The following is a 25,533-nucleotide window of genomic DNA, read 5'->3' on the forward strand; positions in this document are numbered from 1 at the left end:
TTCATCCCACTGAGCAAGCGCAGCACATAGCAGTGACTTTAAAAAGTGGCATTCTCATCAGCTGTGTAGGTATTAAATAGTACTAATGTAATGATCTGCAATGGAATTTCAAGACTTGTTTAAGGAACTCAGGCAGGATACATCACTACTAATTCAGCTTCCTTATGGCTGGTGTAAATGGGCACAACTCAGTGGAGCTGTACTGATTTACGCATGTCCTAAGATCCTGAATTCAACTAGGAGACTTAATGTAGGATGTTGAATCTATAGACAGCTGCTTGGGCTGGTGGGCTTCGGGCTTGGAACTAGACAAGGGAATTTGTATTTCCCGTTTTAATTAAAAGGGATGTTCACAATATAAGACTAAAAGTCAAAGCCTACCCTAAAGACATGCATCTGTTTTATATAAAATAAAGGCATTATAAGAGTGAGAAATTGCTTGAAGATGGTCTTGATACTGAAAATAGCGTGTGTTCGTGGGCACGCACATGCATGTATACTGCTCAGTCAGCTAGAATTATATCCAAAAGTGGAAAATTCTGTTTTGCTTTATTACATAGAGTCTGCTGTCAAAAATGTATGCATAATGCTTTACTAGTTCATCGTTCTGGAAGCCTTCAAATGACTAGACCGCTGTAATATTTCTTACAAATATCTTAGAAGATTTCCTAGAAAAAATGAGCCTAAAGAGGTCACCCTGGTCACTCAGCCCAGCTTCCTGATGAGAAAGTCAGCTTCATACAGAAATAATCTTAGTAATGAACAAGGCATGTCTTACCAAGGTTAGGATTTTTTTGCTCCACCAATGTGATGGATGGAAAAGCCTTTTGCAGACTACAGAACTTCTGCCTGAGCTTGCTCAGGTCAGTTTTTTTCTGTGAAAATCTTCATCTGAAAAAGCTCTACCCCGTGACATATTTATGGAGTACAACCATATCCTTTCCCAACCTTGGCCAAGCCAGAAAGGAAGAAAGATCATGCTTGCATTGCATAATGGACCAAGGTTCAGTGGCCTTCAGGAGTATGAACAGTGATTGAGGCAGCCTTAGAAACAGTTTAAGTATGTCCCTGGTCTTAAAATTGTGTACCTTTCTGTGCTGTAAGGCTTAATAACAGCTGCTGAAGTATCTGCACCACTGTCTTGATGCAGTGATGCCCCTCATGACACTACACTCTTGGAGCTGTCTCTGCGGGCTTTGCAGCAAGTGTGTGCTACGTGGCATAGACGTGCTCTTTTTCATCTTTTCTAAAAAAGGCTCTGCATTTTCTAACCTATTGCCATCTAAATTGATCTTGATTCAGCATGATGACCAGCATAGGAAATTACACCCTATGAGCAGTAGTGAGGTTTGTAATTTCTTTGGAACTCGTTGCCCTCCTGTCAAGACATCTGAATTTATAGGTGATTTATAGGTTTAGTGTTCAATTTCTGATTTAGAAGGGCATGCAGTCTCTTTCTTGACTACCCGAGATAGTGCAAAACATACAAGAGGAAGGCAGGGTCTTGTGATTGAGATGGACTGTGATTCAGGACGTGTGGGTTCAGCTCCTGCCCCTGCTGTCTGCTTTCAGTGAAACTTTGGAGAAGTCATTCAAGCCCTTCCTCTTAGGCAAAATCTCTGACTCTGTCTTCTCTATTGAGCAGAGAGAGTCTTGTGGCCAACACATTTGCATGCCTTCCCTACCATCATTGTGCTCTAACGCAAGCTGGACAGCCTGCCTTCTCACGTTTTAGGGGCAGGTTCCGGTATGGGAGTTTTGGGGTCAGTTCTTAGCACAGAGAATGTGATCCCTTGGCAAAATCTGCTACCAGGACTCTTGCTTGCTTTTCCATCTCTCCCCCGATTCTTCTCCCCAACACCTCTTTTTCTCCCGTCTTCCTCCTGAACCACCCAGAAGAAGAGAGGAAGAGAAGGACTAGCTTTCCCCCTCCCACTGTGAAGCCAAAGTATGTTATGATCAGTCTTTTCTTAACCAGACATGGGAACAAGATTACTCAATTTGATGTCAAATGAGTACAAGTTATGCAGTTTTGCAAATTGCTGACTGAATTTATTGGAATTACCTAGAGATTAATGACTTGTTATAGCTGGAAATTGGAGAGCCTCTGATGTTTATGCCATTGTTTGTGGTGGAAGGGATAAGTGGTGCTGCTTCACCTCTTCACCCTTTTTATAGACAAAAAGAGTGAACGATGAAGATGTTTGTTCATATTGTTTAACTTCAAACTGTTTGGACAGTTACTTTCTTTATACCTCAGTTATATTTTCATTCTTATTCAGCATTTTTACTAGCAAGTTATTTTGCAGCTATCCGGAGTGATGTTTAATAATTGCATTGAGATGTTTCTGTCTTAGAAATCTAAACAGTAATAATGCAGTAAAACCTGCTTTTGCTCAAGAGATACCTGAGCAGAAAAAAAATCAGAAATTAAAATAATGGCTAAATAAGCATCGATGTGGTATTTATTGAGAGAAAGCTGTAGCTCTTTGCTGCATGATTAGTAAGAAACAAGAGCATGAATAATAGCTATCAGTGTCCCAAGTTTGAAAAGTTAGAGGAAGTGGCAGCAAGAAAAAGCAAATTAAGATGGATGAAACCCCAGAAGGGTGAAGGGAGACATCCTCCATGCTGGACAGGGCTGGGTAGCTGACTCCTGGGTCCCCTTAGCTGTTGCTTTTTGGAGTGGTGTTTTGAAAGGGCGCTGTTTGGTGGAAGGGCTTCCTGGCTGCCACTGCCATGCACCACTTGCAGATGCTGCCTGTGGGTCAGTGGAAGGTCACCACCAGTTAACTCAACACCTCCAGTGAGTAGAAAGCTCTTGGGGATAAACTGTCTTACTATCACTGTCGAACCCACACCAAGAGAACTCACAGATGCTTAACTTGCCCCTTTGCTTTGTCTCAAAATATGTTTTCTTGGCATAATTAGCACCGCCGACTAATATCTCTCCCCTCACTCAGTACAGCAAGTTCAGCATTGGTTGCTCTAGCCTGGTGGCTGGGTTTTCTCTTGACAGGTCCCTCTCCCCATGCTGTGACCGGGACTGGGCTGCCCTCTGTTGCCTCATGAAACTGCCAAAGACCTTAGGGTCTACAGAGGCAGCAGAGGTGCACACACTCTTGGATGCTGCTAGAGCACGCGTGGGTGCCCCCAGGGCTTGCTGTGTATGTTGGAGTGTGCTTTGTGGTCCTGAGGCTTAAAACAAAGCCAACTCTCCATGTGGCATTCAACAACTCCATGGCTCATTGCCAAAGGGAAGAGGTGGCTTTTACACCTCTGCCTGTACTCTGAATGCTGTCATTGGTGGCATCGAGGGTGACATCAAGAGGGTGTAGATTGAATGTGGAGGTGGACAATGTTTGCTTATATAGATGTAAAGTCGGTATGTTCAGCAAACTGCATTGGGTCCTGTAGCTCTCCAGAACAGCAGCAGCTACATTTAAATCACTGTGTTTTGAAAAAGAATAAAGATGAAAATAAATGGCACAAGCAGTGCAGGGTCCCATTTGTTAGTATGTAGAGGTGCATGAAAAATTAGTGTATTTTACATTGCTCCTACATTTTTGCTTCTGAGAGCTCATGGGTGACTGGGTGCAGACGCTCCCCAGTTGTTACGTTCTCAGGCAGCGTTTCCTTGGGCGTGAGAATTGGTGGGGCTTTCTTGAGTGTCCGCATGGATTCTGGGCAAAAGTCTGGAAAAGGTAAAATGCTGAGGCAGTGTGACTGAACTCTGTAAAACCTCTGCAGGTTGCAGACTGCTCTGTTCTTGTCCATAAAAGAATTTAGTAGGCCTATATTTTATGTGTGTGGGTACATCAGTAGATGCGTAAAAATACATATGTCTGTTTTCAATAAAAGTATTCCACGATCTAAACATCTTCCAGATAACATCTTAAAAATCTTAGGCTTCACATTTTCTCAAACAAGCTTGTTCAGGGAAACGAAAGAGGGTGCTTGACAAGATTATGGTGTTGCTTCTATACATTTCCTTTATTCTTGTGGCTAAAAGGAAATTACAATGTGTTGTTAAGTCAAAGCATGGTCTGTGGAGCTGAACCAAAAAAACCTTTAAATGGACTAAAATTCCCCTTTTGATAAAAGGGAAAACTACACAGCAGAGAGACAGGATATCTTTAATTTAAATAGTGGGTTTAGGTATATTAATTTGAGTTCAAAGCATCTTTCAAAGGGTATGATGCCCACATTTTTAATTTTACCTAATACTGAGCATCTGGTGTGGACTGGTTTGTGGTACTGAGAGCAAAAGGAAATACATTACTCATAGATGAAAGGAGTGAGGGGGAATCACTGTCCTGACTAAAAATAGCCTTTTTTCCACCAGTTAATATCAGCTGGAGGTTTGATTAAATAGTAATTGTCTAGAAAAAGACAATAATTGAGTGCGACTGTTTCCTTTCAGGGGCCAGGCCCAGGTGGTGAAAGTTAAGTATTGTCCTTCAGATAAGGTCCTGAAAGCAGTTTTCCTGGATGTCCACTGAGCCCTTCTGCAAAATGTCCTTTCTGGGTGCAGAGCTGCAGACAGACAAAATCCAGGCCTTTTCACAAGGCAGCAGCAGCTTTTAGAGATGTAGCACCGGAGGATTTTATGGCTGCATTGCAGATACGAGCTGGCTCACCTCTTCGGCTGGAACTCTAACCCAGAGGCGCAGACATCACAAGAGACAAATGGCTTGAATTAAGAAATAGGGTTGACATCTATAAAAGTCAGAGCACGTCAAGTAGGCAACATGTGTAATAAGACGATAACATTATATCTAATAGCGACATTGGAAAGCTGTCTGAAAAAATGAAGCTTCCATTCAGATCTGCGCATTCAAAACTAAAATACCCCAGTTTAATGCTTTTGGGGGATTTCCCTCCTTAATTTATTGATCCGAATCACTGTGGATTCTTCCTAAAAATCAGTTTGTCTTTTTCAGTAGGAGGTTAGTGATCATACTGGTGACAACTTTGCCTAGGTGTATTGGAGTCCATAGTGAAGAAACATGTATTTATGTGAAGTTAATAATATTTTCCTCTGGATTTCTGTAAGGTTATTCTCTCTGAATGACCCTTTTATGCTTTGTGACACTAACACTCATCAGTTGTCTGAGACTTTGCATATTATGAATATCTGAGTATTATTTAATTAACCTCTGCAAGTGTCCAGAGAGCCGTGAGATAAAGCCAGGCAAGCAATGCTTTTTCTGCCCTGTGTAAGTTTGCAAATTGCTACTTATTTTAAGTGGACCAGACTCAAAACTTTGGGGAGTTTTTCATGGAGAAAAAGTGGAGGAGGAGAGAGCGTGAGAGACACACTAGTTTGCTGCAAAATAGCCAAAAGTTAGAGTGCTCCCTAGGGAAGGGAAAAGCCAGCATTTTCAGCCCTTTGTCCTACTTGGTGAACATTTGGGATTTTAGCCTTACTCCTCTGCATGCTAAATAAGGACCACAATGACTGAGCTCTGCTTGGGTGGCCTGGGGACAAGGACTGGTCACCATGGCCTTCTGGCAAGAGCAGCTCCCAAAAACTTGTCATAGCTTGGACCATCTTCTTTTTTTATTGCACTCCAGAGTTCTTACTCTGAGCTCTCAGCCAGAAATATCTCTGACTTGAAACGCAGCATATATATTCTACTAGGAAGCCTGGGTTTTGGCCACTCAACATTTTCCAGGGGAAGGTGACCTCTTGGATAGGTGAGGGTAGTTGCTTCAAAGCCACAGCAGAAATTGATACCATATTCAGTTTGAGAATTCGGATGTCTTGACTCTGTGGTTTAAACCACTAGACCACACTCTTGCTGAAATAGGTAGGAATATTTGCATTTTTATATAAGGAAACCAAGGCAGAGCCAGGGTACAAGGCATGCCAGAAGCCACGTAAGAAGCCTGTGGCAGAGCTAAGAACAGAATGCAGGCTTTCTGATACCAGCACCTGTGATTCAGCTACAGCACACTGCAAGGGCAGGACAGGAAGGAACAAAGAGATTAAAATTTATGTTCTTCTGAAAGTGAAGACTCCTCTTGCTCCAGTTAGTGTTTTCCATTATACCCAGAGCAATGATAAAATCATTCATTGCTGCCTTCCTATAATCTAATTTTTCTTTTCTTTCACAGTTGGGTTTAACAATGAATATCACTTTGGCACCTAGCTCAGGGAACTGCTGGCCTTCTGCTATCCACAGATTGGTAGGCTAAAATAAGAGACTGCCCCTTGAGAATATAATCCTGGTCTGCAGGGGGCACAGATTTCTTCACCTCTGGCAGGCAGCCTGTAGTTTAAAGTAAGGAGAGCCTGAAACTCCTTGTTTAGGTACAGGGCAGAATGCTAAAAATTAACATGAGTTTTAGAGGGAGAGAGCTCTCATCTTTAGCTGACGAGAAGGGTGACGAGTTTGCTTGTGGTAACTATAAATATGTAGAAAATACATGTGAAATTTTAAAGGATGTGTTAACTGTGAGTTCAAGAAATCAATTATTTTCGTATATTCCTTCATTGCAAATACAGTGGAAAAACAGTATCATTCTGTCCACATCTATCAATGTGTTTTAATAGAAAAAAATGGGGTCAATAAGTCATCTGAAAAGAGGCTAAAATGAAGGAAGATTGAGAGTTCATCGCTTCCATATTTTGAGCCTGCGACTTCCAAAATCAAAGGCCTAGTAATCCTAATGGATTGACTTCCAAAATTCCTTGGATTTGTATTGCTGGACTTGTCTCTCTCCAGGGCTTAGCTGGATCCCTGCAGATAGATTTTCAGGTTTATATGCTGTAATTCCACTTAGTCCAGCTGTAAACTTGTGGTGACTGAATTAATACATTATAGGGGGAAAAGAAAGTTAAAAAAAAAAAAAAAAAAAGAGTATACCTACGAAACCCTTAGCTTGTATATCAAATCCTGAGGGGGGAAAACTAGGCATTTCAATTAGTTGGTTGTGTGGCCTGATTGAAGAACAGCCCCGTGGCTAACAAAGCTTTGTCTGTAGTATCAGCTTGCTCCTCATCCACCAGGACAAATAGAGTGGTTGGTCATTAACGGGCTAGCCATCGGGTAGGGGTTTTGTTCTTAAATGGGGGCTTTGTCTTATCCCTGCTGGTTAAGCCCTCTCCAAGCACTCCTCACCTGTCATATCTGTCATACATTTAATTCATCACGCTCTCTGGTCAAAAGCTACACTGATAGTATCAAAAGAAGAGGAGGGGGCTTCTTATAACTTTAGCGATCAAAGGAGATTACCAAGCAAATAAGATTTTAATGAAGACTGTAGGTTTGGAAAGGAGAATTTACTGCATTGCGAATTGCTAACACATAAAGGTTCGTTTTATCTGGATAGTATTTGAGAGCGGAATCCCAAACTATTACAGAGAGAAGGATGGATACATGTGTTGGTTCGTGGTTTTAATTAAAACCACAGAGGGAAGAGATGGGGGGAGAGCTCTTTTTTTTCACTTATAAAGGTCATATTTTTAATCTGTAAATATGCTAAGCATAGCAGACTGTATTTAAACAAATTTGTGCAATGATGACAAAAACATCAAGCACTTTGCCACTGAACTGGTATTGTCCAGCCAGTAGTCTCTGTTATTTGACTTAAGTTTCAAAATATCAGTCACAACATTGAAATATGCTTGGCCTCGCTGCAGCCTCTCAAGTGGCAAAGCAGGCAGGCAGTTCCCAGTCACAGGCACAGTGCAGACACCCGCATATTCCTATGATCATAAATGGCAGAGGCACCTTTTGTGTCAGCGGGTGTTTTCCAGGAAGGGAGCCTTGTAAGGGAGGGAGCGGGGAAGACCAAATACCTTTGCTTACAGGTTTGCACAGCAAAGCACATGCTGCCTTGTGGTGCTTTGTTGTGGAATGTGAGCCTGCAGCACCCGCACCTTTATTCATAATCATTTTCTATTAAACCCACAGTTTTTTCCACACAGGAATTGTGCCGCGTGGGACTGTCAGTCCAGAACACTTACTCTGTTCTCTGATCAAGTGACAACAACCAGTGGGGAATTATCTATTGCAGTTCCTACTGCTACTGGCATGCAGTAGTCAAGTGCTGCACGGCCCATCACTCAGAGATTCAATTAGCAGCAAAGATGCTTTGCTGGAAACACACAGCAGCGCTTCAGCCACCGGCTGGCATCTACGCGGTGTGTACAGCCCAACCTGCCCTGGTAGCAGCAGAAATAGGAAGCTTTATTTTTGCAGTTTTCCTTTGTGATGAAAAGAAAGCCTCTGTGATTGCTGAAGCTTTTGCTAAATGAAGGGTTTGTTGTATTATTAGCATGGATGTTAACATCTTTACTTCAAAGACGGGGGGGAAAGTGGCTGCCTAGCTTTCTTTAAATTGAATTAAAAACGTGGGGTCCAGGAAGGAGATCACAAAAACATGTCTGAGCTTGTCAGCCTTTACGGGTTTGGGTGGAAAACTCCAGTTCTCACTTTCCACTGAGTAATACTGAGAGCTCATTATTTGTGTGGTTTTCAACCAGGCTATGAATTATGAATGATTTATTTAAGAAGTGATAAACTATGGGCCTGCTTTTCAGCTATGAGGAGGTCCCTGCAGTTGAGGTGTTTTATATTGAGCAAGGAGGTGGGCCTCAGCATCCGACCAACGTTGGAGCTAATATTTTGTATTTTCAGTTGTATGTCAGCCAGTACCCATCTCTTCAGTTGCTTTTCCTTACCCCTTGGAATCTCCTCATACACGAGTCACAAGGAAGTAGTTTTACTGAGAGTTGAAAAATCACATGCTGTCATCTGGTGACATGAATTCAGCTGAACCAAGGTCAGACCCTGATTTATTTGCAAGTGATGATGGGATAAAGTTACAGCTAGCACCAGTTCAGAAACTCTTCTTGAACCTTGTTTTGACTAAGCACGTCAACAAATAGCTTCTAAACTGGTCCACTTCAGTGGATGGGTGTTGGTGGAACTGGGAGTTGTTCTGCAAAACTCTGCCCTGTAAACAGAGTTGGCATGTGTGCGAGACACATTTACAGTTGGTTTAAGGATCTCCATGCTTTAATTCAGCCGGAAACTGAGTGGGTTGCTTGAGGTTTTTTTTTTTCCCTCTGTAAGGTAAGGGAGGCAGAAGCTGACTTACAATATTATCTTTCCTTTCACAAATTAGACACTCTGGAAAGGTGCATGGGTTACTTAAAGTATGGACCAACCATCTCAACTAATGTGTTGTGGTTATAGATCTTAAAGAGTTATTTGCAGAACCAAAGTACTTACGTAAAGAAGTGGTTTTTAAAATAACATAAGTCCACATGACAGCATATAAAAGTCAAATGACAGAGCAATTCATGGGTTATTGTTACAAAACTAACCTTTCAAATGAGCTCCTGAAATACTCTGTGGTTGGAGTTTCACTTAAGGAATTTACTTCTAAGCCACTTTCTCTGAGTTTAAATCTGTCTACAGAAAACTTCAAAAACTTTTTTTTTGGGAAAAGAGAAAAAGAAAAATAACATGCCTTTTTTTTTTTTTTTTTTTTCCCTGTGGTAAACCAGATGCTTTTGAAACATATCACCCCATACCTGACTGGAATTGCAAAAAAAAAAGATTACCTTCAGAAATGGGACATAATTTTTTTTCGACAGAACAAAAGCTGCTGTGCCAACACTTAGAAATGCAACACATCAACTGCTCTTATAGCTCATACTTTATTCTCTGCATCAAAGCTGGGGGGGGGGGGGGCAGAAGGGTATAGAAAAAACAGAGAGTGAGAGAACGAAAGAGTCAAGCTCTTCAGAGCCTCTAATGACGCGTGCCAAACACGTGGAAGGTAAATCCCATAATTCAGTCTATTCTTTCAGCATTCTCTGGCGGCCGGCCAAGCTAAATATTTCTGCCGGATAAAAAATGCACCCTCATATGCGGCACTTTCTTAACAGGATGGCTCTCCAACTTTAGCAGAGAGGGCTTCTCTGGGGGAAAGCAAACATGTGTGTTCTCTTATCTATTTATTTATTTTATTAAAAAGGGGCTTTATAGGCTGTGATTGGATTAACTTAGTGAACCCTGGAGGAAGAGGAAAAACAAATTGGGAAGCTGGTTTAGCACCCCCACCTTTTTGTCATCTTCTTTTGGGATTTCCTGGCTGGCTGCCACCTTGAGCCTGTTGAATGTTCTTTAGATCAATCAATTAAAAAGGCTTTAATATTTGGGTGATTGGAACGCAACATATGGGCTGCTGGTGCGGATGTCATGTGGTGCGTGGAGTTAATTGCAATGATTAATAGAGGTGTTAGTTTCTTCAAGACTAATTGAAGAAAGAATATAATTGGAAGCATGGACTAACCATTCCTGTTGAATTTTTTTTTAACATATTGCGTCTCTTAAACACTTCTACATGTTTATAAGCATGCAGATGGATTTTGGTTAAATTTCTTTGATGTAGTGATTTGCAAAATCACATCTACTGTACACCCAAAAGTCAGATCTGTTTTTATGTAAATTAATCTGAAAAAATATTTCCATGTGTCTTGTCTGTTTCTGTAACCAGCACATACACTGAATATTTGGTACCTGTTTGTCTTTAGATCCTCACTAGACTTAAACCCAGTCTCACTGTTGTCTGTGGGGTTGCAGCATCCATACTGAGAAACTGATCATGAGCCTCTGAAGGTCTGTTGGGGCAGTCTTCTCTACACCCAGCGATTTGCGATAATTTACGCTCTTCTGGTATCCTACCACACTACAAATGTGCTAAGTATTTCAGGGAAATAACATCTCACTTGTACTGCTCCACATCTTGTCAGCTTGACCATATATCAAAGGGATCCAGTTATCTGCATACAAGACTGGCAGAAGCCTGGATTTGATAGTCAGAAAGAAATGTGAAATAAGAGAAATCCAGAGGATTTCACTGAGATTGGATCTTTTAGCCTCTCCACTTTCTTTAAGAAAAATACATATTTTTTTGAGTAGTAGTAGTCTGTGGATTTTTACCAAAATCATTAAGCGGTTGCAAAATACAAAACAAAAGCCATGAACTGGCTGCAGAGGACATCTGGCAGCAAGGAGAGGGTACAAAGGATGTGTCTTCTAAAAGTCATCCCACTGCACAGGGTAGCTTACAGGTTAGAAATGGGGAAACTGAGAAAACGTGACAAGCACGGTTTGGCTGCCTGAGCACCGTGCAAGGAAGAGCAGCGTCGCGTCCTGCTCACTGCTGGGCTGTGGTTACAAGTGCCATAGCAAACTTTCAGCTAGAGATTTCTTAAGACTGAAGATCATGGCTTGAGTAACTTCTGAATCTGCTAGAGGGTGAACAGTCGCCTTTGGGAAAAGAAAAAGAGGCAAAAAGGTAACGGAGTGTTGATCTAAAGGTAAGTCAGTTTGGATTTAGGGAAGACAAGCTACATTTTGAAAAATGGTATTTTCACACTTGCCCTCTATTTGCTTGCTTTTGGTAGTAGAGGAAAAGCTTATGCATAATTTTCATGTTCTGGAAGAGAGCTCTCCGTCTGAAAAGGAGATATATAGATTTTCTCTATAGTTTTTCTTTACACATGTGATGCAGCTTATGTATTTTGCATATTTGTCAGTAGTCAGAGAGTTTATTATGCAGCCCAGAATAAACTGAACAGAGAAGTGATAGATAAGTTGGGGGGGGGGGTGGTTTGTTGTTGGCTTAGAAGAAAGGAGTATAGGATGGTTTTAATATTTTAGAGTCTTCCCACACAGATTTTCAGTGATGCTTTGAAGGCAACTGTGCGTCTGCAAAGACTTTGAGCCTCCCCGGAAGATGTGGCCTGCCTTCTGTACAGATCTGAGCAAAGCGTTTGTAGAAAGGAAGTGGCTGTCCTGTACTAGGGGCTGAGAGGAAGGGAAGACATTAGGTCTGATTGCAAGCTTCCCTTACACCCTGTTGCCTGATTTGTGTGCACGTAGTGATAATAATTCTAAAAGAGGGGTATGGCAGAACAGACTGCTGCAGATTAATAGTTCAAAAAATATTATTTTATTATTATTACTATTATTATTATTAGGTGACGAGATTAGTCACCTGAGGATCTGTTTTTATTACAGCAAACTACTGTAATTAGATAGTCACTTGTTTATTTTTTTTAATCTTAACAGTGATGAAAAATAGTAGCACCAGTATTTTTGCTGTCTCCATTGCCCTTTAGGATTTTGTATATGAAATGGAGCACTTTATGTAAACTTGTTGGAACAGGAGGGTCCTTTCTGTCTTTGTCAAACCTCGCTACATTGTGTAACTAATACAATCTTAGTGCACTGACTTGGGCCACTGAAATAGGAATAGCAGGCCAAGGAGATAGGGTTTAAATCTGTGCATGTGCTTAGTATGTGATTTGTGTGTGACGGTAATGTTCTCATTCTCTTCTATAGTGAATGTTCAATAATATCCCTCTAAAATTAATCGCAGAAAAATTATCTCTAACGTAAGCAGGGCTCGTAGCATAGCTAAGACAGATAGACTATTTCCATCAGAAAATCGCAGTTTTAGATGCTCATAAATCTACCAAATTCTAAACACGTGGCTTGGTTCTATCCTACATTTTACTTTGCTCAGGCTGTATTTTTCCCCAAAATCTCTTCAGCCATTCCCAAGAACTTGGCTATGTAAAAAAATGTGTTGCTAACATTAGCAGCAATCTACACCATGACAGACCCCATTTTTTGGAGCAGAAGTCTGAATGACAGGTTCAGTAGCCCAGAGAAGGACAGCATATATGGGTAGGGGAGGGTGGTTGCCGTTGTTGTCAGGGATGCTCAAATGCCGTCCCTCTGCCAGGAGCACTTCCTACTTCCTAGATTTGCACATGTGCTTCACTTACATTGTGTCTCTGTCAGAACAAGACCATCCCTGACTTCGACACCCAGGAGAATTGTTTTGGAGCTAGAAGCCAACCTAGGCAAATTGGCAGAGCAGCCTGCCCAGGAGCAGTAGAGGGGCATCACGGTTCACTTCAATGGGTGAGCACTGTCTGGTCTAGAACTGAGCACCTAACTGAAAGCAGAAGAGTGCATGTTCAGTGCATGGTTACTGTAAACCATCCTGAGGCCAGAGAGGCATCACAAGGAGATGTTTTTAAAAGCCTGTGGAGAAGAGCTGAACCTGGAGAGGATTATGAAGGAGGAGAGAATGTGCCTGGAGATCACCAGTGTCAGGGAGGAGGGAAACTGAGAGTAAGGTTGGTACAAGATCGAGGGATTTATCTTTATGGGTTACTGTAGACGAAGACAAGCAAGCTTGGTGTTAAAAGCGGGTGGGATGTAAGCCAGCTCTGATCCAAAAGCTGCCTGACTGCATTAGCACGGTGCTAAGCCCAAGCTAATATATCCGGCTTCTCACCAGGGCTTATTAGCTTGGGCTCAGTGCCATACTAACATAAGTCACGGGACTTCCAGTTGGCTTGACACCATGTCTGCTCCATGTGTGAACTGAGCTCACCACTACATGCCTACAGAGGAGAAGCAGGAGATGCCTGGAGACTACACCATACTGCTGTTCCAGCTGTGGAGGCCAGGCAGGCTGATCAGTGAGAAGGGGCTGCGGATGGAGACTGTACCATGTTTGTATTCATCGGGAAGGGGAAGAGGTGCAGTGCAGATGAAGAACCAGGAGGGACTGAAACTGGATTAATGAGAAGACTTGGCAGAAGGAGCCTGGGTGTGGGAGAGGAAAATGGGAGTGACTGGAAAGGGAAACTACAAGAGGGGTGAGGATGAACAAGGTGAGGACTTGCTGGGCAAGGAAACCAATCAGAAGTCTGAGGCGAAGTCTGGAAGATGGGATGAAACAGGAAGAGAGGGGAGGGGGAACAAACTCAACATCAAACCTGATATGAAACTGAGATGCCTGACAGCAGTCATTCCTCTGCTTCCAGCATGCCAGCTGAAGGTACCCACCAGAAGTGTCCTATCCAATCTGCCAGCAGAAGTGTGCTATCCCTTCCAGTGCTTGTGCTGACCTTGCCCAAATCAACCATATGGTTGCTCTGGGCCAGGTCCGTCAGCTTTCCTGCAGAGGTCTGCCCATGACAGGGCAGAATACCCCAGTTCTGCTGATGTGGGCGTCAGTGTCATGTCAAGTCATGGAATCACTGTGTTTTTTCTATTTGCAGTTTCAAGAACCATCAATAAGCTGTTGAAGAACATTACTAAAATTGCAAACTCAAGTACTCTAGAGTTTAGGTTGTTTGCCTAACCCAAATTTGATCCTCTTATGCATTATGATACAGTCTTTAATTACTCATTTAATTACTGTTTTTTCTCCTGGTTACTTGCCTCATTCAGGCATCAGCCGAGCTTGCTAGGGGAGATGAATTGGGGTGGTGTAATAAAATGTTATCTTTAAGACACCTCTTCTCCCTGTCTTGTTTGCTGCAGTGCAAAGAAGTAAATCAGTCATGGTAGGAAGAAGTGTTGCTCTTCTCAGGGCAGGTGAGCGCTGCTCTGAGGAACCAAGTGTTATTTCTGCCCATGATTCTGAGTAAGATTCATGCTAGTTCACCTCAGCAAAGCTTTTTGCAGCTGATCATTAATTTTGACATCATTCTGGGTGCCTGATGTGAAGTCCTGCAAAACACACCACCATTACAGATACCAGAGGAGAAATCCTTTGAACATAGAAAGTAATACTCCATGCTGAGTAAATCAGCTCTGCATTCCACAATTAATATAGACTTTTGATGTTGACATCATTGTACCTCCATACCCCTTCTGCAAGCAAGAATAGTAATAATACCTTCATCAGCCTATGGGAGAGGTATTGTGAAAATCAGATTAGTCATTATTTGATACTTGTGAGGCATTCAACGGCTGCTGTAAGTGGAAAAATACAAGACAAAATTAGTTTGTCTTCCATTTGAGCAGTCTGTGGTAACAGTAAGATATTAGACCTTCCGAGGAGGAAGGAGAGAAAAAATCTGGAAAAAATACTTTTCTAGTCAGTAGTCTTTCTAAACACTGAACAAGGAAGAGATATGGTGGAAAAAAAAAGATGGTGCATCATATGCCAGAAGTGCCTGATCTTTTACCATAATAGTCTCCATTTACTGTCATTTTGGAGTGTTTTTCTCACTGCAAAGCGTGGCTTTTTATGTCAGACTGTTGTCTTGAAAATCTGATGGTCTGCTGTAGGTTTTTACAGAACTTTGACTCAGCTTCAGGGAAGGAGGAATAAAGAAGCAGAAGAGTGAACTTCTGGAAGCCGAAACCCTCCTTTCCCTGCGTTTGAGCAATCTGCACTCTTATGAAATCTTTTGAAATCTAATTTGCTGATGTCTTTCTGACCCCCCAAATTATTCTTGTGCAAATGTTGACACCCAGCAGAGATGAAATCATTGACTTAGGAAAACATATCTAGCTTATCAGAAACTGTAGGATTCCAAAAATACACTAGCACCACCAGCCTTTCTTTTTTTTACGCAAAACAAGAACTAGATATGTTTTCCAGTTGAATTCAGGCTATGTGTAAATTTTCTATGTGGGCTGAACACATAGAAACCAAAAGATATCGTTTTCTCTACTGACTTGAAATCTGTTAGTCTTCAATTGGGTGTTTTTTATTATTATTCTGACACTAAATTTCCTTGATTTGATTGCTGGATGAAAGTGAACTGAAAGTGGATAGGCAAAACATAAGAAAAATTTTGAGATTTGACCTCCTATATTGTGCCATTAGACACCACACAGAAAAAAAGGAACAATTATAATCCATTGGTTCCTGGACGCCTGTAAAGCCACAAGAAGCATTTCAACTTGATTTTATAGCTTAGATTTTTTACGTAAATCCAAAAAGAAAATTATGTTTCTATGGATTTTGCTGTGCACAGGAGGAGGGATCTGCCCACTAATAAATCAGCAAACACCCAGTATACTAGTTGGTCCAAACATGACAATTTTGAGTTCTGATGTTCAGACAGAGTTTTGTTTTTTCTGTTTTAAATTAAAGGCGTGGCTGCATGTTCATTATCCCTATGATAAAAGCAGTAAAAAATAGGTGCAAAATGGCTCTTGTGCAATTTTGTAATTTACCTTTATTTTAAACTGGCTTACACATCTTCATGCATTATGACAATCAGAATTATCAGGCCACCAGGCGGAGAGGAGTTTGTTTTGTTAATTGCTCTTGTTAAGCCTAATTACAGAACGGGGTGGAGTGGATGTGAGGGGAGGGAGGAATCTGCTAGCGAGAGGAAATTCTAAAATCCTCAGAGCAGTTCCAGGCAGTGCGTGGTGGGGAGTGAGAGTGTGTATGTGGTGTGCATGTACGGGTGTGCGAGCGAGTGAGCGTGTGTGCATGTGTGTGTAAGGGTGTGAGAGTGAGTGACAGACCTTCCATATGGACTAAAATCCTGAGATGCCTGAGCTGGAGGTGGGGAACCTGTGCTGTGTGGACACATGAAGGTACCACTGAACAAAGAAATGTGCTGTGTTTTGCATTACGAGTTAACTCCTTTTTCTTTCTCTTATTTCTTTGAGTGGGAGGGGGCACAATGCAGGTTACTTACTTTGCTGTTAATTTTTGAATTTTGTTTTCAGTTGAGCGTTAGAATGTTTTGCTGATGTGATGTGCCATCCTTTGATATTATGGGGTTGTGGGCGCAAGGTGTGTGTGCATAGCTATGGGTTGATATCCTAAATCTCTTTCAACCGTTTTCCTTCTTCCCAGCGATTGCAGTGGAGTAGTGCTGCCCACAAACTGTGTTGTTTGTTTAGACTTTCCAATGACCAGCATATATCCAAAGAGCCCTACTGCCCTGCATTACTCCAGTTTGTTTGTGTGGCCCACATTATGCTGCTGGCGACTCTGTGCCTGACCTGCATTGTTAGCCCCCTCCGTTGCCTGAGGAGCCTCCGGGACAGAAGTTTCTGATAAAGCAGTTTTGAGCAAGCCAGAGTCAAAGTAAATGATTATATAACAAACTTGTGCTCTTCTCTGGGGTATGTTACCTGACTTGTTTGCTGCCAAGATGGTTTTATTGTTTTGGCTGCTGGGTGGAGGGAGGGGACTAGAACAGCAGAGGAGTCACGCTTTTGCTTTGCGTAATTATAATGTACGCTTTTAATAAAACCTTTTAGTGCCATGAATTAAATCGCATTGCAATCCTGCACAAGAAGAAAAATGCTACTGCTGTGGTAGCTGACAGCTGAGTGGTTAGATGGCCAGCATGGGTCTGAGCCTCAGAAGCCTTTTCTTGGCTGGCTGGAGATACTGCTGGGTAAATGTGTTTACTTTTTCTTTAGTATTTATACTAGTTAATGTGTCGCACTAGATAAATCTACTTCCTGAGCCCATCTTTCAGCTTGCTCTCTTCCCTCCCAATTGACAAATGGTTTGAGTTTGACACCATTTTATCAGTTGAGCCCCTGCTGGGTGCTGCATGTGTCCTTGTTTCTGCTTTATCGTGAAAAGTGAATTATCTGCAATATTTTGTTACCATCAAACTAGCAGTTGGCAGGCTTTCCTATATGAACTGATTTAGATTTCAGCAAGGGGAGACTGTTGTCTTTCTCTGCAAAGCTCTGTTGTTGCTCTCTAGGAAAACAAAAGATCCCGGAGCTTTCTGCACCGCAATCTGCTGCTGTCCCAGTTTCAAGGAGGTGTTTTGTTTGTTGCGGCAGCTTCCTATCTTAAAATGATAAATTGAGCGGACATGTGCACAGTTTTAAACCTCTGTCTCCAGGGCTTTGTGTTCACTTAGGATAAAAAGCATTATTTTGTGGTAGGCTCTGGTGTGATTTAAACTAGGTTTAAACATTACAAAGCAAAAGGGAAAGCATCAACATCTTTAGCAGTGGTAGTTTGATGAGGAATAGCTGTCAGGAGAAGAACTCTACTTACTTACCTCAAATGGGTTGCAAATGCATTAGGGATTCATTAATATTAATAGTAGAATACACATTTCCTGCATTCGTTTGACATCTTCCACGCTCTTTTTTTCTTCTTTTTTTTTTTTTTTTTAAGAGCAACTTGGAGTGCAGTTTTAACACTTATTCAAGTTAATACAAGGATGATAAGCTAAAGTTAAACAGAAGGAGACCCCTGAGTGTGTGGGGTCGGTCTCCAGGAGTCCTGGAATTTGGTGCTGTGCTTTAGAGGAGGATTGGGGTAAACTCTTGGGTGAAGCTTTCAAGGGTAGTTTGCAAAACGGATCTGCTAGGTATGATTGTAAGAAGAAGAAATTGTTGTCAGAAGAAATTGTTCTGTGAGGGTGACAGGAAGGTCACTATCAAAATGGCATGTAAGGGTTAAAAAATGTATAGGTTTCTAAAGTGGGCATAGTAGTGGCTTGTTCTCATGTTCAGAGGTGAAAGAAAAACCAACAAGCCACTCTTGAGTCTCTGAATGTTTTGTGAGGTTGACTGAACAGTTCAGTCTGAAAAATAAATAGATCCAAGGTAATTTTTACATCTTTTAATTCTGTGATGCACATTTTCACGCTTCTGCTCTGCCATCAGCAGGCTCCCAAGCTTTCTTAAAAAAAAAAAAAAAAAGGAAACCTGAGAAAAACACCAAGTGTCTTTGAGATGTAAAAATAAAACCGAGAATATTGTCAGCACCACGAGAGAACATGAAATAGCGATGATTGTTTTCCAGTGTCCTCAACAGGACAGCACGGTTTCACCCACTGAGCCCTTTAACTAGGAGAACTCGTCGTAGTAAAGTGAAGCAGGGACTTGCTTTTTATAGAAAACGCAGCTAAGAGTCCCAGTCTGTAAAGTGTCAAAACCAAAAAAACAAGCTCCCACAAAACACCTAACCTGTTGGGACTAGTGATACAGCAGCTAAAAACGCAGAAGTGCACACGAGTTTGGCAGCTCTTACTGATAGGGCAATTTAAATTGTCAGCGTGCGTCTGCTCTACTTGTTGAGCCTAATGAAGAGTACAGTTTAATCACTGGTGTGCCAAATTGAGCATGATTAGCTGTTATTGCAGATTAGTGCATTGTCTGGGGCTCCAGAATTATTGATCCGGGTGCTGTGCTCTGGTGTTTTCTGTGCCCTCTATCGTAACCTCTTCTTAATGCTTAGGGGAGCGAAGCAGGAAAGGAGAGTAGGAGGAAAGAAGTCCAGATGGGAAGAAAACAGGTTCTGAAAAGACCACATAGGAACTAGGTCAGGTACTCTGGAGATTAAAGAAGCATGCTTCATCCCTGGACGCAGGAGGCAGGGACAAGTAGCATACAATTACGAGGAATTAGAACGGCAACAAGTAGTGCAGATTTATCAGCTTTAATTGTCTATTGTCAGGACAGAGCCCTTCTTGTAGATCAGGCACTGCCAATGCTTTAATACCTCTAATGGACTCTCTATTGTGGAATTATCTCTCCTAAGGACAATGTCTTTCTTAAAATTAGTTGTTTTGGGAGAGAGAAGGGGAAAAAAAAGAAGAGGAGGAAAAAAAAGGTAGCTGTAGCCCTCGGGTTTTTTTCCTCTCTGGTTTGTCACATTCTGCAGGAAGCAGCTGAGAGCCCAGTGTTGCTTTTCTGTCAGCAGTGGTATTCCTTCAGGGGAACTGATAGATACCTATTGAACATTAACCCCCTTTGCTCCACCTTCCCCAACAAGCTCCTCCAGAAACAATAGCTTCTTGATAAAGAGCAGATAAGCAAGGACACCAGGCTTAAGAATCTCTCTGCTATCTTTATTTTAAAAGCTTTCCTGGGTTTTGCAAAGTAAACATTACAACATTTAAAGAAGGATAAGGTGTCAACTATTTAATGAGAAGTTGTGTTTAATAGCAGAGGAATTCTTCCCTCCCCCAGTCAACACACAGGTATGAAAAGACTGTTATTTCACCACCGTGGGCTAGGAAAGGTGGAGAAATGACAACTGTACTTTCAGAAGCTTAAAAAGTGGTCCTTCGTCCCACCACAGCCAGATTCCCTAATCAGCTCTAAACATACAGTCACTATTTTGAATCCTTTGGTCCTAGATGCACAGTAGTTGCATTGCTGAATCTGTGATAATCTGTGGGTAAATATTTTCATTTCCACCATATGTGCTTTTTCATGGTGTGTAGCTGTTGGTTTTGTTAATCTGTTTAGAAATGGGTTCCATGGCCGGTTCTTTGAGAAAAGTGGTATGGTTCCACCCATAGACCTCACCTTCCTACTGCTGTGTTCCACAAGACTGGGCAGCCTCGAGAGCATCTGAAATGAAAACTGAATTGTGCTGGCACAGACTCCAGAGTTTCACCAAGGTTCCCATCACTATGATTTACCAGCAGGTTGAGGAGAGAATACCCCAAAAAGTGTCTTGACTGAGAAGATGGGAAGAGACATGAAAGTTGAATTAAAGCAGTTAATTCTGAGGTGGTTTTGTTAGTTTAGATTGTTGTGAGCTTCTTGCAGGGCTGATGTCTTTGAAACATTCACAGGGGCGAGCATTCTAATACACGTATACTATCCTTTCTCCATAATCATCTGGCAATCAGCCTGTTTTAAAGGAAAATTTCCCAAAGCACACGCTTTTTTCAGTCCTCTGTCACCAGTGAAGTTTGAAGGTGGTTGGAATGGGTTGGCCTGTTTTCATTCATTTTTTCTCAGACCCAGTAGCTATGCACAGAATATTCGGAAGTCTGTGTTTGGGATGTGGAGGGTTGATTTTTGTGGTCAGATTTTCTTGTCCAATATAAACTTGGGTTGGTAGAAACATGCAGAGACAATACAAGCATTGTCGTATGTGCTCCTGGCTATCATCCCTACCTTTCCCAAGACCACCATTGCTCAGAAGTGTGATGGGAAGGCTGATGGTAACCAAGAGGGGAACATCTGTGGTCTTTGTTGTGAGGCATTTACTTTCTTGTAAGGGGCAGGGAGATGGCTCCTTACATTAATCTGGACCCTGAAGTCTGCTGCCTTTTCACACAATGAAAAGTGGTGCAGTGACAAAGCCTCTGCTACTGCTGTCTTCTCAATACCTTCACCCCAGCTTGTTTCATGGGAAACGAGAGCGAGTTGGCTTCAGCAAAGAGAAGCCCAGCTTCTCACAGTGACTTCTTGCACTGCTGACAGCAGACCAGTCAGCCTTGGCTCCTTCTTCTCAAACTTGAGCCTCAACAAGAGGAAATGGCTGAAGCATAGTTCTCTCTTCCGTTTGCTGCAAGAATGTTTTTTTCCATTGGAGGAGAGTTGTTTTGGCTTATTCGTAAGTCGTCTAAGCAGTATTTTAATAAGGCCTAGCTGGAAACAAAAAGAGATATGTTATTTTAGTTTGACTCTTTTTTTTTTTTTCCCCCTGTTTTTGAGGAATATTTCTTGAGAGGATAAAACAACATTGAAATTGAAAGAGCTGTTAAGGCTAGACAGTAGCTGAGAGTGCAGCCAAAAGCTCTGCTCTTGGTATTGCGCAGCTGAGACAAAAATAAATGTAAAGGCATTTGGAAGTGCTACAAGGCAATGACCAGGGTGCTCTGTAATTAAAGGCAGTCCCTGAAAGCTGCCTGTGATAATTCAAAAGCCTCCTGGCTACACCATACACCACCCCAAATGCTCTTGCAAAAATCCTGATGCAGACAGAAGTGCCATTTTAATTTCTCTCCTTATAGGCAATACCATGCTGAAGTAGTCTACGGCATACAGAGCCTCCGAGATTGTATCTGAAGCCTGTAGGCTGTGCTTTGCAAAGGTCAGGCTGATCTGTGAGAAGGTAGCTTTTAACTTTTCCTGTTGCACAGTCAATAGAATGTGCTGGGTCTCTCTCTTACCCTTGAGTCTGGCAGCAACCCCGTTTTCAGAATTGTGGCCCCAAAACATGAGTATATCTCAGCAGAACTTGAAAGCGAGTCCTTCTTTGAGTTTGATTTCTCAGTTGGCTTTTAAAAGATGTGCAGTCGTGCAGCTACATCATGTACCTTCTCCACGTAATGACCACAACTGGTCCCCAAATGTTTGCCAGCACAAGGATGCCTACATGCAGGAAGTGGGAAATGGGGGTGGGTCTGGTAGTTACTCTTGATGTGGTCAATCTGCCACTGACCTTGTTTGGGGAAGGGGAGGATGTGAAAATGAGACTCTGCTTTAATCTCTTGTGTGCATTTTTATCTCCCCCCCCCAACTTTCTAAAGAAGTTTCATCTATTAGAGCCAGCTCCATTCCCTCCTTCTTCCCCTTACAATCACCACGCTCACAGGCGCAGGGAGAACAGCAGCTGAGGCTGAGTCGCACAGGCTTGTTGTTGAGCCGAAGTGGTGATAGCATCAAAGGAAATGGATGGGGATTTCTGAGATCAGATCTGTTAGGGCCATTCATGATTTGCTGCCAGGCTGAAAGCTGCTGCAGAGAGAGCTGCCTGAGAAATGCTGATTAATACGGTAATTGAGGTTTTCTGTGAGCGAGAAGGAAAAAATGAAAATATGACTAAAAATGTTCTTTTTGAAATGAACAACATCTTGAGATTGCACATTCCAGACAATAGCAGCTACTGGTAAGAAGGATTTCTATAAAAGAGCAGAAAACTACCGGTTGAACAGGGCATCTTTTTATGTTTCTCTATTAAGGAGGAAGGTCAGAAGGTCACTCTATTTCTTTAATGGCAGAGTTTCCTTTGTGATTTTTACTTTAGTACACATTCTTAACAATTTGTTTCTGTCTCTTCTTCCTTGATAAGCTTTGCTTTATTCCAAATCAGGCACCATTAGGCTAGACCTGCATGCGAGTGCAATCCCTTCTCCTGTGTGACAGTAGTTCTGGGCTCAGCTTCACTGAGACACCTGGAGCTAATTTTAGAATAGCCTCGGAGTGTGCCAAGGACTTACTTCAAGTCCACAGGCTTCATAGGCTGTACTTACCTCCCCAGGCTCTGGGGAGAGCACTGACCTGGGATATTGGCATCCTCCTGTTGTCCTGACAAATATTTCACTTCATCTGATCTGATCTAATCTCTGCTTCCTCTTCTTCTCCAGTGCAAAAGCTTTCTCAGTTCCTTGAAAGGCAGATTTGCTTTTCTCCTCTTCTTCACATTAAGAAGATCAGCCCCTGAAGGAAATTCACCAACCCTTTCTTCTTACCCTTCCTCCCCCCTTTTATTTCTAGCTAACAGGGAAGTGAAAAGCTCTGAAACAGCTGCCTCTCGGAGTGAGACTATTTTTTGGTAAAATAATCACCTTCGGTATGACTACATTGTTTTTCTGTTCTGTGTGGTGTGACTCAGCATCAGTTAATTAACCCAATCAAGTAGGCCGGATTTCTCTCCTTTAATGAATGGTTCTTCCTACTTCAGAGCCTTGCTAGACCTCATTTTGGATGTGCCTCGGTTTTAGCAGGTATATCCAATTACATTTATATCCTTCAGGTCAGTACTCGGGCCACCTCTCTTGTGGAATTACGCCGTGGTGGAAGTTAAGCCAGGACACTCACTTGCAAGCAGTTGCCCTACTTCTGTCTGCTGCCGCGAGCCCCCATGTGCTAGCGCATACAGGAGGTCTTTACACAGATACACTATTCTCAGCATCGCAGACTGAAACTGGCAAGCAACTCTTTCCTCGTGTCATTTTATCAGAGGAGGAGGAGCAGGTTAAGGGAAGGGGATGTCTGTACACCCATCAGAGAGACAGACAGGCACCCAGTTGCATAAAATGTCCTTTTTTCTTCTTTCACCTTTTTTTTCTGTGAAGGAAAGTATATAACAACCAGATCGCCCCAAAATACAAGTGCACGTGTGTTCAAAACAAGAATGTGAAACTAGCTGCCGTGTAAAGTGCCAGGAAAGTGATGAGAAACACGCTTGCAGATATGAGAGAAGAAGGAAAAGTAGTAGAGTTGCCTGACAGTTAAGCAGCTAGTGTTCGCACGGGGCTGTAGATGGCTATAAATGGAATTGTGCATCGCTGTTCCTCTGAGCCTGAGGACGCCTCGCTGAAGAGACAGGACCACTGAAGGAAGTAAGGCATCTGGTTGTTTCGTAATGAGAAGCAGGAATGCTCTTAATAATAAACAAACAGGACATTGTATGCCATCATCACAGGATGTCCTTCCTTCAGCCAGCATGCTGACTCGGATCGGAGGAAAAAAAATCGGGTGCAGGGTCCACTAATGGCTATTACCAGTCCTCCTCCCATCACCAGCGTGTGGTGGATGGCCGCTTACATATTGTTCTGCGCAAGATCGGTGCTCGTTTTCTTATCCTGCTGTGGAAGAGGATCGGGTTTGGAAGCCGCCTTCCTTGCCCTGCTCCTGTGAGCTTCCCGGCTGTTACTTAGAGAGATTTTGTTTAAAGAAAGAAAGATGAATGCTTTCCCTAATTCCTTTTATGAGCATTGATGAGGAAGAGGTTCTGGAAAGGGATGATGTCTAAACTCTGAAACTCCCAAACTGGTACTATAGTTAAGGTTTGGGAGTAAGCACTTTAAATCGTGTTTTCATCGCTATTCTGGAGCCTTGTAGTCATTTTAATTGTTAATTTAATAACGTTCTAGCTAATCAAACCCAGGGAGGTCGAAGGCGAGTACGTGTTGGACCTCCGGAGGTTCAAATAACACGAAAACCAGATTTGTAGTGAAAACCATCTCAGGTGCGCGGCTCCCCCTGCTCACCGCATCCCGCCGGATAGCAATGGCTAATTACTGCTGGGGTGATTGGGGTGTGTCGGGGCAGGGCCGGCGGTGGGAGCCCCGCCTGGCGGGCGGGCTCGGAGCGGCGGGGCAGGCGGCGGGGCAGGCGGCCCCCCAGCGTCCCCCAGGGGGAAGCGCAGGGAGCGCGGCGGCACCTGTCTGACAGCGGGGGAGGAGCGGCAGGCAGGGAGGGAGGGAAGGAGGGAGGTGTGAGTCAGTCTCCCGGGGACCCAGCCGCTGGAAGGGAGGAGAAATGTTTACTCTGCTGTAGAGATGAGCCCGGTTTGCCGCCGGCGGGGGGCTTCGGTGTGGGAACGCGCGCGGATTCTGCCCCGGTAAGGAGCGCGATGCCTGCCCCCTCTCCCCATCCCCCCATCCCCACCTCCCCCGATCCTTCTCGCTCCCGGAGGACGGAGCGAAAGTTTCCTCGTCGCCTTTCCCGGCTCCTCTGATCACCATTAACCCGTTCGCTCCGCCGCTCGGCTATTACCCCCCACCTCCAGCCCGAGTTTCTCTATTAGTCTCCCTTTAGTCCCATCCCGCACCGGGATGGGGACGGGGTTGGTGCCGGTCCCGGGGTCTCCTGGCACCGAAGTCTCCTCCAGCGCTCACCCCTGCTTCGGGAGGTCCTGCTCCTCCTGGCTCCGCGTTTCGTTTTGTTTTTCCCGGAGGAGGAGTGTGAATTTCACGGTAGCTGCGCATCCGAAAAGGAAAAGTGAAGGGGTTTTACGCCGGGTTTGAGCGTCATTCCCAGCTCCCGGCGTAGGCACGGATTTCGGTCCTTGATGAACTTTATGGAAAGAGCCCGACCTAGTACCTGTTTGGTGATAGGTTCGATAGCTGCTTCTGTTCTGAATAGGTGGAGGGCTGAAGGACTTGGTGAATTGTCCTGCGAGCCTCCTATCCAGGGGTTTGAGCTAGTAATTCTTAGAGGTACCGTCAAAATCAAAAGGGACAGAGGAACGCTTTTAGAAATTTATTTATTT

The 25,533-nt window shown here is 43.0% G+C and overlaps 1 protein-coding gene across 4 annotated transcripts in view; it reads left to right on the forward strand.

The window, feature by feature from the left end:
- PRDM1 (PR/SET domain 1) overlaps positions 1-25,533 on the forward strand; it is a 101,752-nt gene that overhangs the window by 52,935 nt on the left and 23,284 nt on the right. Inside the window, exon 1 of one of the 4 annotated variants that reach the window (XM_054062918.1) lies at positions 16,246-16,397. The exons of 2 other annotated variants lie outside the window; for them this stretch is intronic. In XM_054062918.1, coding sequence (XP_053918893.1) covers positions 16,392-16,397 — 6 coding nt within the window. In that variant the 5' untranslated portion in view covers positions 16,246-16,391. Of the gene's footprint in view, positions 1-16,245; positions 16,398-24,759; positions 24,883-25,533 lie in introns of those variants that run through there. One more of the 4 variants, XM_054062919.1, reaches the window with a different exon arrangement.

This window comes from Cuculus canorus, chromosome 3 (assembly GCF_017976375.1).
Source record: "Cuculus canorus isolate bCucCan1 chromosome 3, bCucCan1.pri, whole genome shotgun sequence".
NCBI lineage: Eukaryota > Metazoa > Chordata > Aves > Cuculiformes > Cuculidae > Cuculus > Cuculus canorus.